This window comes from Narcine bancroftii, chromosome 9, assembly GCF_036971445.1.
Source record: "Narcine bancroftii isolate sNarBan1 chromosome 9, sNarBan1.hap1, whole genome shotgun sequence".
Taxonomy (NCBI): Eukaryota; Metazoa; Chordata; class Chondrichthyes; order Torpediniformes; family Narcinidae; genus Narcine; species Narcine bancroftii.
Window position 1 is genome coordinate 55,812,744 of NC_091477.1, and position 14,887 is coordinate 55,827,630.

Consider the following 14,887-nt stretch of genomic DNA (forward strand, 5'->3'; position numbering starts at 1 on the left):
ATAGCATGGTCAAAAAGACTTGGCACATTAGCCTTCACCAGTCAAAGAACAGAATGAAATATAAAAGTCATGATACAGTTGTGCAGAGAGGCCCCATTTGAAATATTGTTTGGCTTTGGTCACTGTGTTATACGAAAGACGTTATCAAGCTAGAGAAGCTGCAGAGAAGATTTATGATGATATTGCCAGGACTCAGAGCCTGAGCTAAAGGAAGAGGGTGAATCTCAGAGGTGTACAAATCATGAGGAACTAGATCAGGTGAACAGTCTTTTGCCTTGACAAGGCAAAATCAGAGATGCAAGGGGGTGGTAGTGGAGAAAGATTTTTATAGCAAAGTGAGGGGCACCAATTTTTAAATTTTTTTTAAATACATGGATAGGATTAGAGGGATACAAGCCAAATGTAGGCAAGGTATGGGTGAGACATTTTTGTCAGCATGGACAAGTTGGGATGAAGGGCCTGTTAGCATACTCAATTAGCTCATTTGTCACTGACAACCCTTCAACTATCTCCACTACCCAACTCATTGGTGTAATTGCAAAATGAAACCGGATATAATTCAAAGACCACTAAAAAAGTTCAAAGATGCAAAAAGTCAAAAAAATCTTTTTTTGGACAGGAACATATTGTTTTGCCTTCATATTGTGGATCTCAGTTGACAAGTTAAAAATCTGAGGGTAAAAACAAATTTGGACACGTCCAGTAAAACATACATATTCTTTTTTTGCTGCTATTTTAATAATAACCACAAAGAATTAATTCTAAGCAACAACATCAGGCTTTATTCCCATCAATAGGTACCTCCAGTGTTTCTCCATAGCATTGTATTGTTCCATCATCTCATTGACAACACTCTCCCTGATCTCGCTCTCCATTAACAGCTTTGCCCGCTTTTCTTTAATTAGATGCTGTTGCAGGCATTCAATAATTTTCTGCAATGACTAAGGAGTAAACACATGGTTATTAGATAAAACTCAAAAATATTTCTGACAAAACTATCAACAATTTACAGCCCACAGCAAAAGACAATATAGAACTTAATTAAAACAGTAGTTTAAAATAATGACAACATCACACATTGGTTACAGATTCATTTCATCAGCATCGATTTGATATATTGCAATATAAATGTATTCATTCTAATAGTTCAATTTTGTTAAAATGTATTTTTGTAAATTAGATTGGATATTCCTGACAACACCAAAGCCAAATGGATTTCCAAATGAATTATGAGTGCAGCAACATTCAAGGGTGCAATAAACTAAAGTGTAAGTGTCAAATACTACTTACTAAATTACTGCCAATAATCTTGCAAAAATTGCACCCCGCCCCCAGCTTGCTCACTACCACAATATAGTAGGCCACAGATCACTATCTGTACAAGATCACCATCTCCATCAACAATATCTAATTTCATATCCCCTTCCAACAATCCAACCTGCACCCACAAAACCTCACTAGTCAGGAAGGTGCAGCAGTGCCTATACTTCCCAAGAACATTGCAAAGGGCAAGACTACTGGTATCTATCTCAAGATTCATTTATTGTAATAAAACCAAAAATATGAAATTACGAACTAACAACCCTCTCAATTTTGTTAGCACTAACAAAAGGAACAGCAGTGGCAAAACTTCACTGAGTTATGGTAAATTCAAAATAATAGTTTTTATTCAACCATTAATAACATAACATTTCTTACTTATCTCTCAATTTAACTTGATCTTAAAACCCCCAATATGCCCAAACTCTGAAAAGTCCATTTTAAAATTTCAGCATCATTTTAGTCTTGCTTGAAGGTCTTAAATTTTCAGTTCAGAAATAATTATGAAGCACTTTTAAACATTACATTTTCAGATCTCTTTAAACTCAAGTCTTGATGAGCTGCCTTTCAGAGATTCTTCAAACAGGAGTGACCATTTTCTAGGTCCAAATGAGAAGTGGTCTTACTTATTTAAAAGCCAATTATGCTGTATCTATAATGATAACGCAAGTCCTGTCTTCCAGGATGTCAATATTCAGATCTTTTATCTTCTATCTTCAGTTTTCTTCCATGATGAGGCTGCATTATTTTCAAAAGCACAATCGAAAAGTGGTTCCCTTTTGAAATCCACTTTTTTGGGTCCCCTTTTATTAGGAGTAACGCAGCTTTTTTCCCCTCTGCAAGGAATATTGCTGTTGGTCAGTTCTGCATCTTAGCAGATCAGGCTTTTTCATCTGAATCTTATCTTCCATTTCAATAATATTTCTGGCAAATCTCTCATGTCTGTCTTTGAAGTTCATAATGTCTTTTCACACTGATGTGCTAAAAGCATCTTAGTTCACTTAGTGCCCTGATATCTATTCGCAAGAGCAGAATGGCCAGGTACTTCTGAAATAAAACATTGTTTTTAAAATCTCAAGAACCATTAAAAATCCTTTCATTTTCTGCTTCAGCAGCCATTCCTCTCTGCAAATGGCTCTCCATCTTCCCTCAAAGAACCATGTGTTTAAAGTGTTGTCTTTGTGCTGAAGCCAGCTAACAGCTACAAAGTACCATGTATCTAGAATGTAAATGAGCCCTGTCCACCCAAAACTTTTACTAAAATATATATACACACATGAAATATAGTTTTAACATTAGACTAAAGATTAATCGTAGCACATTCGTCAAATATTACACAACATTTCCTTTAGACTACCATAAGGCAAAGATTTGCCATCAGCAGAAATTGCCCAGCACCCCTTAGACAGAGAAAAAGCAAAAGAGCCTGACTTGAGTCATGGATATGCATTCAGTCCAAATCATCAGCCATCTGAGCTCCAGATGCAAACCTCTGACGTGATCAGGAAACCTTCAGCCCCCTCTCACATCCAGGTTCCAACACCTGGTACCCTTTCATACCAGTCTCAAGCAAGTCTCCAGCAGTGCATTACCTGGTGTGAGTCCCTTGACCGCAGATGCTAGCAGCTCGCAGACCCTTGCTTGCCCACTACTGTGGTCATTGTCCCGTGGGTCATTTCCTCTGTGTCTTCAACAGGAAATGGTTTCCCCATTTTCTAGTGTCCTGCCCAGCCCTCTATTTGCCTGGAGTTTGCAACCTCCCATGACCTCTGATACTCATAGGCGCCTCCATCTTGGGCCCGTACACAAGTGCAGGACTTTTATCACCATTGGCTACATTAAAAGGCCATTAAAGCCTGTGCAGAGCTGACAGTGGTCAGACCCTGCAGGAGAGCCCAATCTCTCTGCTCTCCACACTCTGCAGGTCCATACCAGTGCCATCATTATTTTTTGGACAAATGATCTTGATAATTATTTATACAAGCACAATTGAGAGCGTCTTGTCTGGCTGCATCATGGCATGGTATGGTAACTGGAAAGCATCAGAGGTATGTACTTTGTTTCCAAGTTTAAATTTTTTAAATTTTAGTTTAAAGTATTAAGGAATTATTATGGCCACTAATGGTAAAAAGACTAAACCTCGTTCAGAGGAAGTTACATTTTCGAAGTGCTGAAGATTTGGGGCCTAGACGACTTGAAGCAGCCTCAATTTCTTCATTGCCACCTGTGGAGGCTGAAAAGGAAGATCAGGCCGCATTACAATCTGAAGAAGTCATTTTTCTTCACGAATGGATGAGAAAACAACAAGATGCGGGGGGAGACCAGCGGCGACTCCCTGAAGAAGTCGGGATGCCGTCGCTGGGAGTCCAGACCAGCAGTAAATCTTTTAAAATGCCTTTTGTTGAATTGCAGCAGAAGATGCAGTTACCTTGTTCTGCCACCATGTCAGAGAGCGCAGAGCTGAATTTTACTGAATCACAATTGAAGGCAGCTATTCAAGCTGTTATAAAACCTGGAATGGATTTATTGACATCTCAAATGAATGAAATGGTACAAATGAATGCTGGTAAGGCACGTGTGGATGCATCTTATGAAGAATTTCAGACTGATTTTTTGGACTGTAAACAACAAGCAACTTCTAACACAGAAAAAGTATTGAAGGTGGAAAAATCAGTCATAGAATTAGGAGAACACGAGAAGGAATTAAAAAGAAAAATAGATTATTTGGAAAATCAAAGCAGAAGGAATAATGTGAAAATTGTTGGTTTGCCAGAAGGTATAGAAGGACAAGACCCTCTTCCTTTTTTTAAAGATTGGATTCCGAAAATATTAGGGCAAGAATTTTTCTCTGGGGGTTTGGCACTGGAAAGAGCCCATAGAGCTTTAAAAAGAACACCCTCAGCTGGTCAACCACCGAGAACAGTAATAATTCGATGTTTGAGTTGTTTGGATAGAGAAGCAATACTTCGACTTGCAGTACAAAATGCGAGACAACGACAAACCCCATTATTGATTCAGAATAGCAGTCTTTTTTATCCTGATCTGAGTCAAGAGGTCATTCAACATCGACGTCGATTCAATCCAGTTAAAGAAGTTTTGTGGTGTAAAAGTTATAAGTCTACTTTTCGTTCCCCTGCAATGTTGAAGGTGTTTTATGGAGACTATCAATTTCGGTTTTTTGAAACTGATCGTGAAGCAATGGTCTTTGGTGATTCATTGCCAGATACAAGAGGACAAAGACGTAGTTCATCATTAAGAAAAATCTGGTTGCTCTGGAAACGGAAGAAATGGCAGAAATGGCAAAAACGGGAATGGAAAATGTCTACCTCCTTCTGAAATGGGATCTTCGAGATTGGAATCTTCTGGATGAAAAGAAGAATTTTTTTAATTCTATTTTTTTTGTTATGAGATTTTGATGTTATTGACTGTTTGGCAGGGAGGGAGGGATGTGCACTAAGTTCTTTACTAGTCATCAGCCACTGGTGGGTGATCCACACCCAATTTTTGTTTAGGGGATTACTACCTTTTGGTAGTTTTTTTTGGGGGGGGGGGGGAAATTTTCTTTTTTTTCTTCATTATTTTTAATTTTTTTTAGCTTTTAATTTGTGATTTTTTTTTATTCGAGGGCCTATATACGTTGATTTGAGTTTCTATATAAAGAGATTAGGGTTGGGCATGTATATTTTTCTTCATTTAATTCTAGAGCTAAAGGTGCAGCAATTTTGATACATAAAAATTTATCTTTTGAATTACAATCAATGGAGGAAAAGGGAGGATGTATTCTTAAATTGAATTGTAAAATTTTTAGTGAATTTTGGACTTAATATTTATGCTCCAAAGGCAGATGATTAAATATTTATTTTGGATGCATTTTTATGTTTGGGTCAGGCTAATGATAATATTTTAGTTGGTGGTGATTTTAATTGTGTTTTGGAACCTTTATTAGATAAATCTCCGAAGAAAGTTAAAATATAGAAGATGGCAATTCAGGTTCAAGCATTGATGAAAGATCCTAATTTAGTAGATATTTGGAGACATCTTAATCCGACAGAGAAAGATTTTCCCTGTTATTCATCTAGACATGAATCGTTTTCAAGGATTGATTTCTTTTTAGTATCGGCACATTTACAAGGGAAAATACAACAAGCAGAATATAAAAGTAGGATGATTTTAGATCATTCTCTGTTATATTTTACATATGAAACTTCTGAGAAAATTCAAATAGCTTATGTTGTTAAAAAACATGGAATTTATTGATTTTTTTGAAAAAACAAATTAATTTTTTTGAAAGAAAATTCTAATTCTGTTCAAAGTAAGTTTGTATTATGGGATGCTATGAAAGCCTATTTGAGAGGACAAATAATTAGTTATATTTCTAAAATAAAAAAGAATCAATTAAATCAGTCTTGAATTAGAGAAACAGATCGATGAGTTAGAAAAGGAATTTCAGAAAGATGCTACAGAAGATCAGAAAATAGAATTATCTAGGCTGAAATTGAAATATAATACTTTGCAATCTTATCAATTTGAATGTGTGATTAATAGGACTAAACAATGGTATTATGAATGGGGAGAGAAAGCACATAAGGTATTGGCGTGGCAATTAAAGAAAGAACAGATATCGAGGACTATTAATGCTGTTAGACGGAATTCTCTTATTACATACAAACTTCGTGACATTAATGATGAGTTTTATTCATTTTATAAAAAGTTATATACATCTGAAGGAAAACAGGAAACTAGATCGATTGATCTTTTTTTTTTAAATCACAGCTGAATTTACCAATATTAGAGGATGGAGATATACAGGAGTTAGAAGAAGCATTTACTGATTCAGAAATTAAAAAGGCTATGCTGGAAATGCCGAATGGTAAATAGCCTGGCGATGATGGATTCTCGGTTGAATTTTATAAAAATTTTTATGATGATTTATATACAGTGTTTGGGGATGTATTATGTCAAGTTGGAGAACATTATAAATTACCTGAGTCTTATTCAAGTGCTTTAATTACAGTAAATCCTAAAAAAGACAGAGATCCTTTGAAAGTATCTTCTTATAGACCAATTTCGTTGTTAAATGTAGATTATAAATAATAGCTAAAATATTAGCGAATAGATTGGCTAAATTTTTACCAAAGTTGATTCATATTGATCAAACAGGTTTTTATAAAGAATAGATATGCTTCAGATAACATTTTGCGCGTGATTAGTTTGATTAATAGATTTCGACATTCTTTAGATCATCCAATGGTAATATCCTTAGATGCAGAAAAAGCATTTGACAGAGTTGAATGGAATTTTTTGTTTAAAGTTTTGGAAAAATTTAAGTTTGGTCCTTCTTTTATTGGTTGGATTAGGGCTCTATATAGTAAACCGGTAGCTAGAGTATTGTCCAATGGTTTGATTTCGGAATCTTTTAAGTTAACTTGATCAACTCGTCAAGGTTGTCCTTTATCACCAGCTTTGTTTGCGTTAGTGATTGAACTTTTAGTACAGTTTATAAGACAAAATACACAGATACAAGGTATGAAAGTTTTAGATGAGGAGTACAAAATTAATTTATTTGCTGATGACGTATTGGTGTATTTAACAAACCCAGCTCAGTCACTTTTGCATTTGAAGGAATGTTTAATACAATATGGATGTCTTTTTGGATATAAAGTTAACTGGGAAAAAAGTGAAATATTACCGGTAAGTGAAGGAGATTATTCAGTTTATAAGAATATTATTAATTTGAAGTGGACTGACCGGGTATAATTTTGAATGTTATTCACATGTGACAGTGTGAATAGAAATAGAATGAGGTGGAGGATTAACACGTGGCTGAAGGGGTGGAGTAAGGGGCAGGGTTTTAAGTTTCTGATAACTGGGACCTTTTTTGGAGGAGATGTGACCTGTACAGTAAGGACGGGTTACACTTAAATCCCAGGGAGACCAGAATCCTGGCAGAGGTATTTGCTAGGGCTACTCAGGATCCTTTAAACTAGAATGGTTGGGGGGAGGGAACAAAATAATACAGAGCAGTAAGGAGAAGGTTAGAATGCAAACAAAGAAAGTTTGTAGTAAGTATTTGAATATGGATGGGCAGGTGATAGAGAAGGGAAATGCTCTGGAAGAAGATGAAGGGCAATTGGCAGGAAAAGTAAATAATGTTGTTATTAAAGATGAGGGAAAACAGGGATTAAAAATTGGGAAATCTCTGAAATTCATATATTTTAATGCCAGGAGTATTGTAAAAAAGGTGGATGAGCTGAAGGTGTGGATTGATACTTGGAAGTATGATGTGGTAGCGATTAGTGAGACATGGTTGCAGGAGGGATGTGATAGGCAACTGAATATCCCTGGGTTTCGTTGTTTTAGGTGTGATAGAGTCGGAGGGGCAAGAGGAGGTGGGGTTGCATTGCTTGTCAGGGAAAATATTACAGCGGTGCCTAGGAAGGATAGATTAGAGGGCACATCCACGGAGGCTATTTGGGTGGAACTGAGGAGTAGGAAAGGAGAGGTTACACTTGTAGGGGTGTATTATAGACCACCCGGAGGGGACCGAGACCTAGAGGAGCAAATCTGTAGGGAGATAGTAGATATTTGTGATAAGCACAGGGTTGTAATTATGGGAGATTTTAATTTTCCACATATAGATTGGGAAACACATTCTGTGAAAGGACTGGATGGGTTAGAGTTTGTGAAATGTGTGCAAGATAGTTTTTTTACAACAATATGTAGAGGTGCCGACCAGAGAAGGAGCAGTGTTAGATCTACTGTTGGCAAATGGGATGGGTCAAGTGACGGAGGTTAGTGTTGGCGAGCACTTCGGGTCCAGTGATCATAATGCCATCAGCTTCAATGTCATTATGGAAAGAGAGAAGTCAGGGCCAAGGGTTGAGGTTTTTGATTGGGGAAAAGCTAGATTTGAGGAGATGCGAAAGGACTTGCAGGGTGTGCATTGGGACAATTTGTTTTATGGGCAGGATGTTGTAGAGAGATGGAAGTCTTTTAAAGATCAGATTTTGAGAGTGCAAAAGCTTTATGTTCCTGTTAGGTTAAAAGGAGGGGCAAAAGGTTTGAGAGAGCCGTGGTTTTCATGGAATATTGTAAACTTGATTCGAAGAAAAAGGGAGGCGTACATTAGATATAAGAAGCATGGAGTTAAGGAGATGTTTGAAAGATACATTGAATGTAAGAGAAATCTTAAGAGAGGAATTAGGAAAGCTAAAAGAAGGTACGAGGAAACTATGGCAAGCAGGGAGAAAACTAATCCAAAAGAGTTCTACAAATATGTTAATGGTAAGAGGAAAGCTAGAGACAAAATTGGTCCCTTAGAAAATCAGAGCGGAAAACTGTGTGTGGAGCCTAGAGAAATGGGGGAGATATTGAACAGTTTCTTTTCTTTGGTATTCACTAAGGAGAAGGATATTGGGAGATGTGAGATAAAAAAAAGCAAATTGGGTAAATATGGGGAATATAGAGATTACAAAAGGTGTAGTTTTAAGGCTTTTGAAGAATATAAAGGTGGATAAGTCTCCGGGACCAGACAGGATCTTCCCCAGGACATTGAGAGAAGTGAAGGAGGAAATAGCAGAGGCTCTGGCGGTAATTTTCCAAATGTCATTAGAGATGGGGATAGTGCCGGAGGATTGGCGCATTGCGCATGTGGTTCCGTTATTTAAAAAGGGTTCAAGGAGGAAGCCTGACAACTATCGGCCTGTAAGTTTGACGTCTGTGGTAGGTAAATTAATGGAGAAAATTCTTAGAGATAGTACTTATAAACATCTGGATAGACAGGGTCTGATCAGGAGCACTCAACATGGATTTGTGGGAGGAAGGTCATGTTTGACCAATCTGATTGAATTTTTTGAAGAGGTGACTAGGAATGTGGATGAGGGTAGCGCAGTGGATGTTGTCTATATGGACTTCAGTAAGGCCTTCGATAAGGTACCACATGGAAGGTTAGTTAGGAAGGTGCAGTCTTTAGGTATAAATTTTAAGATAGTCAAATGGATTGAACATTGGCTGAAAGGGAGAGGCCAGAGAGTGGTAGTGGATAATTGTCTGTCAGGTTGGAGGCCGGTGACCAGTGGTGTGCCTCAGGGATCTGTATTGGGCCCATTGTTGTTCGTTATATACATTAATGATCTAGATGATGGGGTGGTGAATTGGATTAGTAAATATGCAGACGATACTAAGATAGGTGGAATAGTGGATAATGAAGAAGGTCTTCAAGGATTGCAGAGGGATTTGGGCTGCTTAGAAAAGTGGGCTGAAAAATGGCAGATGGAATTTAATGCTGATAAGTGTGAGGTGCTTCATTTTGGTAAGAAGAATCAGAACAGTACATACGTGGTAAATGGGAGAGCATTGATGAATACAGAAGAGCAGAAAGATTTAGGAGTAACGGTACATCATTCCCTGAAGGTAGAAACTCACGTGAATAGGGTGGTGAAGAAGGCTTTTAGTATGCTGGCCTTTATCAATCATTGCATGGAATATAGGAGTTGGGAGGTGATGTTGACACTGTATAAGACGTTGGTGCGGCCTAATTTGGAGTTCTGTGTGCAGTTCTGGTCACCTAATTAGAGGAAGGATATAAACAGAGTGGAGAGAGTGCAGAGAAGGTTGACCAGAATGTTACCTGGGTTTAAGCATCTAGAGTATAGGGAGAGATTGGACAGATTAGGTCTTTATTCTTTGGAGCGTAGAAGGTTGAGAGGGGATTTGATAGAGGTATTTAAGATTATGAAAGGGATAGATAGAGTGGATGTGGATAGACTATTTCCGTTAAGAGGAGGAAAGATTAAAACAAGAGGACACGAGTTAAGAATTAAGGGGCAGAGGTTTAGAGGTAACATGAGGGGGAACTTCTTTACTCAGAGAGTGGTAGACGTGTGGAATGAGCTTCCGGGAGAAATAGTGGCGGCGGTGTCAATTGTATTATTTAAGAAAAGGTTGGACAGGTATATGGATGAGAAGAAGATGGAGGGTTATGGGCATTGTGCAGGGAGGTGGGACTAGAGAGGGGTGTTTGGTTCGGTGCGGACTAAAAGAGCCTAATGGCCTGTTTCCGTGCTGTAAATTGTTATGTTATGTTATGTTATGTTATCCAACAGTATTTTTATTGGGTTGCTTGCAACCTTTGAAAGGTTTGGGATTAGATAAGTTCCAGCTTGCTTTTGTATATTTAGCTTTATCTGTAGCGAAAAAATGTATTGCTAGTACGATATGATTGATATTAATAGATGAAATATTGAGATGAAATATTGTTTAATAATGGAAAAAATTACATATGTTTCGCATGATAATTATATTTTTAAATTAATAACTGACTGTTATACTCAGAATATTTACATTTCAATTTATATTAATCAATTATATTGATTCGATTTTAATATGTATATTTAATTTGTTTCAATATTCTTTCTCTTCTTTTTTTAATGGCTCTCCTTAGGAGAGTTGGCTGAAGGGTGGGGGGGGGTTCTTTTCTAATTTTTCTATAGATATAGAAAAAAAATGTTCATGTTTAATTGCTGTATACGTCATATATTATTTGTTTTTTGAACGAATAAATAAAGTTTAAAAAAAAGATTGGAATTCAATACAGAAGATAATCAAAACACTGGGGTCTTGCTTTCCTCTACTGACGGCATTTTTACTGGGATCATTTATTAAATAGGACTTAGAATTATTGATGACCCTCTCCATCTGGAAGGCAGCATCTTTGAATTTCTACTATCAAAAGGTACAAGACATCAAAATCAGGACTGCCAGCCTAGGAAATGGCTCCACCCCCCCTCCCCCCACCACACCCACAGGTTGTAAGATTGATGAACAGTACTGTAACCATGAAAATCATCCCCATTTATTTAAAATTATATCTTCGTGATTATTATGTGAAGTGCATTGCGTGCACTGTGGTCTGGAGAAACGCTGTTTCATCTGGTTGAACATGTCGACAGATAATAATCGAACTTAAAAATGGTAACTGGCAAGCAACCTCTCAAGCACTGAAGATTATTACAAAATGTGAAATTCCTCAGGTAACATAATATTTCTATTCCTACAGTTAATTTGACCCTTTCTCTCCAATTAAACAATCCAACAGGATTAGTGATGTTCAGCTATTTGGTGTAGAATGGACTTTGATTCTTCTTTTGTCCTACAACCACATCAGATCCAACTTTCCACCACATAGGTGGTACAAAACTGGGTGGTAGACAGGGTTATAAAGAGAATGAAGAGTGGCTAACTGAATGGGAAAATAAAATGTAGGAAAATGTGATGTCATACACTGATAACAAAAAATAGAAATGCAATATTTGTGTTCAGAGGCATTTGTGTACTTGTTCCCCCTCATTTTAAAGATAAAGCACAGTAATAAGGCCCTTCTGGCCCATGAAACCCAATTAACTTACCAACCCTGTAGGTTTGAGGGTGGGATGAAAAGAGAACCTGGGGAAAACTCACACAGGCAGAGGGAGAGGGAGAACACAGATCCTTACAGGCAGTGATGGATTCGGACCTGGCTTTTGCTGATGCTGTAATTGCATTGTGTTAACCTCTACACTAGCCACACTACCTATTGAACATGCTGGTACATCAAGCAATTGGGAAAAGTATATGTAGGCCTATATTCCCAGAAGATTTCAGTACAAGGTTAATGGCATGTTATTCAAACTATAAAAGGACCTTGGTGAGATAGCACCCAAAATACTGTACACAGGTGTGGCCGCTATCCAAGGTTGGGGGTGGGGGGGTTGAAATATACTGAGGCTAGGAGTGCAGTAAAAGTTCACTCGATTAATCCCTAAGACAGGGTACAAGGGACTACGTGGAGAGATTAAGTAGGCTGATTTCAATCTGATTGAAACAAAATCGTACGGTTTGGGGGGGCAGACAGCAGCATGAGTCGGGCGGGTGAGGAAGGAGGAGACTGCAGTGCGACTGGAAGGGGGTGGGGGTGGATATGGAAGCACAATTCGGGTGGTCTTAAATCTGGCTTTCCGAAATCTGGAAAAATCCAAAATTCAGAACACACTGTCCCCCTAAGGATTCCGGATAAAGGATTGTGTACCCGTATTAGGAGAATTGAGAGGTACTGGATTAGTACAGAAAAGTGGCATGGAGAGAAAAGACTCAATGAGCATCTTGACCAGATGCAAAAAGCCAAATAGCCTACTCCTAATTATAATATTCTAAGCTCTTTAACCAAGTATCCAAGCCTAGACAAGGCAATAACAACCGTCTTTAGAACTTTTGCTTCATCACTTCTAATGAAGGGCTCAGGTCCAAAACATTTACTGCCTTTCACTTCCTAGGGATGCTGCATGACCTACAAGCTTCTCCATCACTTTTGTGTGCTGCACTAGATGCCAGCATCTGCAGATTTTCTTGCTTTCCTAAAGATATGGTTATATGGAACCAGATAAAGCAGAAGCATTTCATTAGCATATACTATTAACACACCTCCTTGTCCAATGTACTGATATCAGGGTCATCTTCACTTTCATTATCTTCCTCATTATCATATTCCTCTTCCTCTTCAACTGGTTCTTGTGCATTACAGTTGTTCCATCCATCATGCTCTCGGAGTAGTGATCGGATAGAGGGAAATATCTTCATTGTAGGTGCCTGTATCAGCTACAAACAAAAGAAGCATCAATCTGGCGTACCCTATTCAACAGGGTTTATGCAGTAAATAAGATTAAAACATGGGTCACACCAACTTCTTATTCCACTTCTAGACCCCTCAGGTTGGCTAACTTGGGCCGGTTGGCTGTTCTGCACTCAAATCATAAACTCAGAGGAGATCGGACCTTCGCTATTGCAGCCCCCAAACTGAGGAACAACATTCAAATCAGCCCCTTATCAACTCTATATCCAGATTGAAGATGTACTAGCATTTTGAGTCCTAACCTCTTATAATCATTTTATTCTGGACTTTAAATAATTGCCTAGTTGTGAAGTCTGGTTTTAAATGTGCTATATAAATAAATAAACTACCTTAAAGCTTTACTTTGCAGTGATAAGGCAAATCAAACATATCATTGAGACCCTGAAGCATAAGCAGAGCCTTGTTTTCATCTCAATTGGATCAGGAAACCAGGTACACATTCTTCCAAAGAATGGGATTATATACTTTTTTCATGCAAGAAAGTAAATGGATTTTTGTTCACTGTCCTCTTCAAAACAACATCAATATTGTAGCCCTGCCACAGTATTATTCTAGAAGTCGGCCTTAATTCACTGCATGCATCTATAAATGGGACTTAAACCCAGAACATGGTGGCTTTGCTGAAGAATACTACAAAATTAACTGTAGTTTATACACAGGATGACCATCCAATCTCAACTGCGAAAGCAAAACCAAACCCCAATACAGATTCTAATTATTACAAGTGACATTTCCCAAGAAGATTGTAAATTTATCATCTACAATGTCCATAATAAGAGCTGAACTGCTCACCTGGCTGGCAATAGCTGAGAATTTCATGACTTGTAGTGTTTCATCATATGTGGATGCACATTGATTAATGTTCACGATCATACACGATTTCCCATGGTTAGAGAAAAACCCTTGGAATACACGAGTCAGTTTACTGTCCCGGAAAGGAACCACATTGGGCTTTGACCTGTAAACAGCAAAGAAACTTCAGGAGTAAAGCATGAAAGTCTGCAGACGTCTTGATTGAAGTAAAAACACAATACTGGAGAAACTACGGTCAAACAGCATATTTACTGCAACTTCAAGAATACTTTACTGTGAACAAATAGCAATTACAAGGTCAAATGACCAAAGGGGACACTTAAACTGTTGCAAAGTGGCAGTCTTTTTTCCAGTAGGAAGTCACTTAGGTTCGCTTCCAGAGTGTCCAAATGACAAAACAAATAAATGCCACTATTTAGCAATTATTCTTATTTTTTAATTTTCAAAAGATATAGCATAATATCATACTTTAGGCAGCACAGTTACAGCAGCAGTGATCAGAACCACGGTTCAAATCCCATGGTGTCTGCAAAGAATTTGTAGATTCTCCCTGGGTCTGGATGGGTTTTCCCCTGGGGACTTCAACTTCCTCCAACCCTTCAAAACATACATGGGGCTGTAGGTCAATTGGTGACACAGGCTCATGAACTGAAAGGGCCTGTTATTGTGCTGTATGTCTAAATTAAAAAAAAAATTAAACAGGGTCTTAAGTCTATGATACAGGAGCAGAAATAGGCTATTCAACCCATCGAGTCTGCCCCACCATTTAATCATTAACTGATCCATTTTTTGAAATAACCTTAGATGCCCTAATCAAGAACTATCAATCTCGGACTTAAATACATCCAATGACCTCACAACTGCCTGGGGCAACAAATTCCACAGATTTACCACTGAAGAAATTTCTAGCTTCTCTGCTCTAACCCTTCGATTCTGAAATTGTATCCTCTCGTCCTAGACCTAGATTCTCCCACCATGCGAAACAAAGCATCTACTTTGTCCATGCCCTTCAAAATGTTTTAATCAGATCCCCCTCTCATTCTCCTAAATTCCAATGGATACAGGCCAAGAGTTTTCAAATTCTCCTCA

The 14,887-nt window shown here is 37.9% G+C and overlaps 1 protein-coding gene across 5 annotated transcripts in view; it reads right to left on the minus strand.

The window, feature by feature from the left end:
- Nucleotides 1–14,887, minus strand: part of kif20a (kinesin family member 20A) — a 122,426-nt gene that overhangs the window by 55,839 nt on the left and 51,700 nt on the right. For all 5 annotated transcript variants that reach the window (XM_069899213.1, XM_069899209.1, XM_069899210.1 and 2 more), the window contains exons 11-13: nt 13,778–13,943; nt 12,778–12,951; nt 802–941 (exon numbers count right to left, since the gene is read on the minus strand). In XM_069899213.1, coding sequence (XP_069755314.1) covers nt 802–941; nt 12,778–12,951; nt 13,778–13,943 — 480 coding nt within the window. The remainder of the gene's footprint in view (nt 1–801; nt 942–12,777; nt 12,952–13,777; nt 13,944–14,887) is intronic.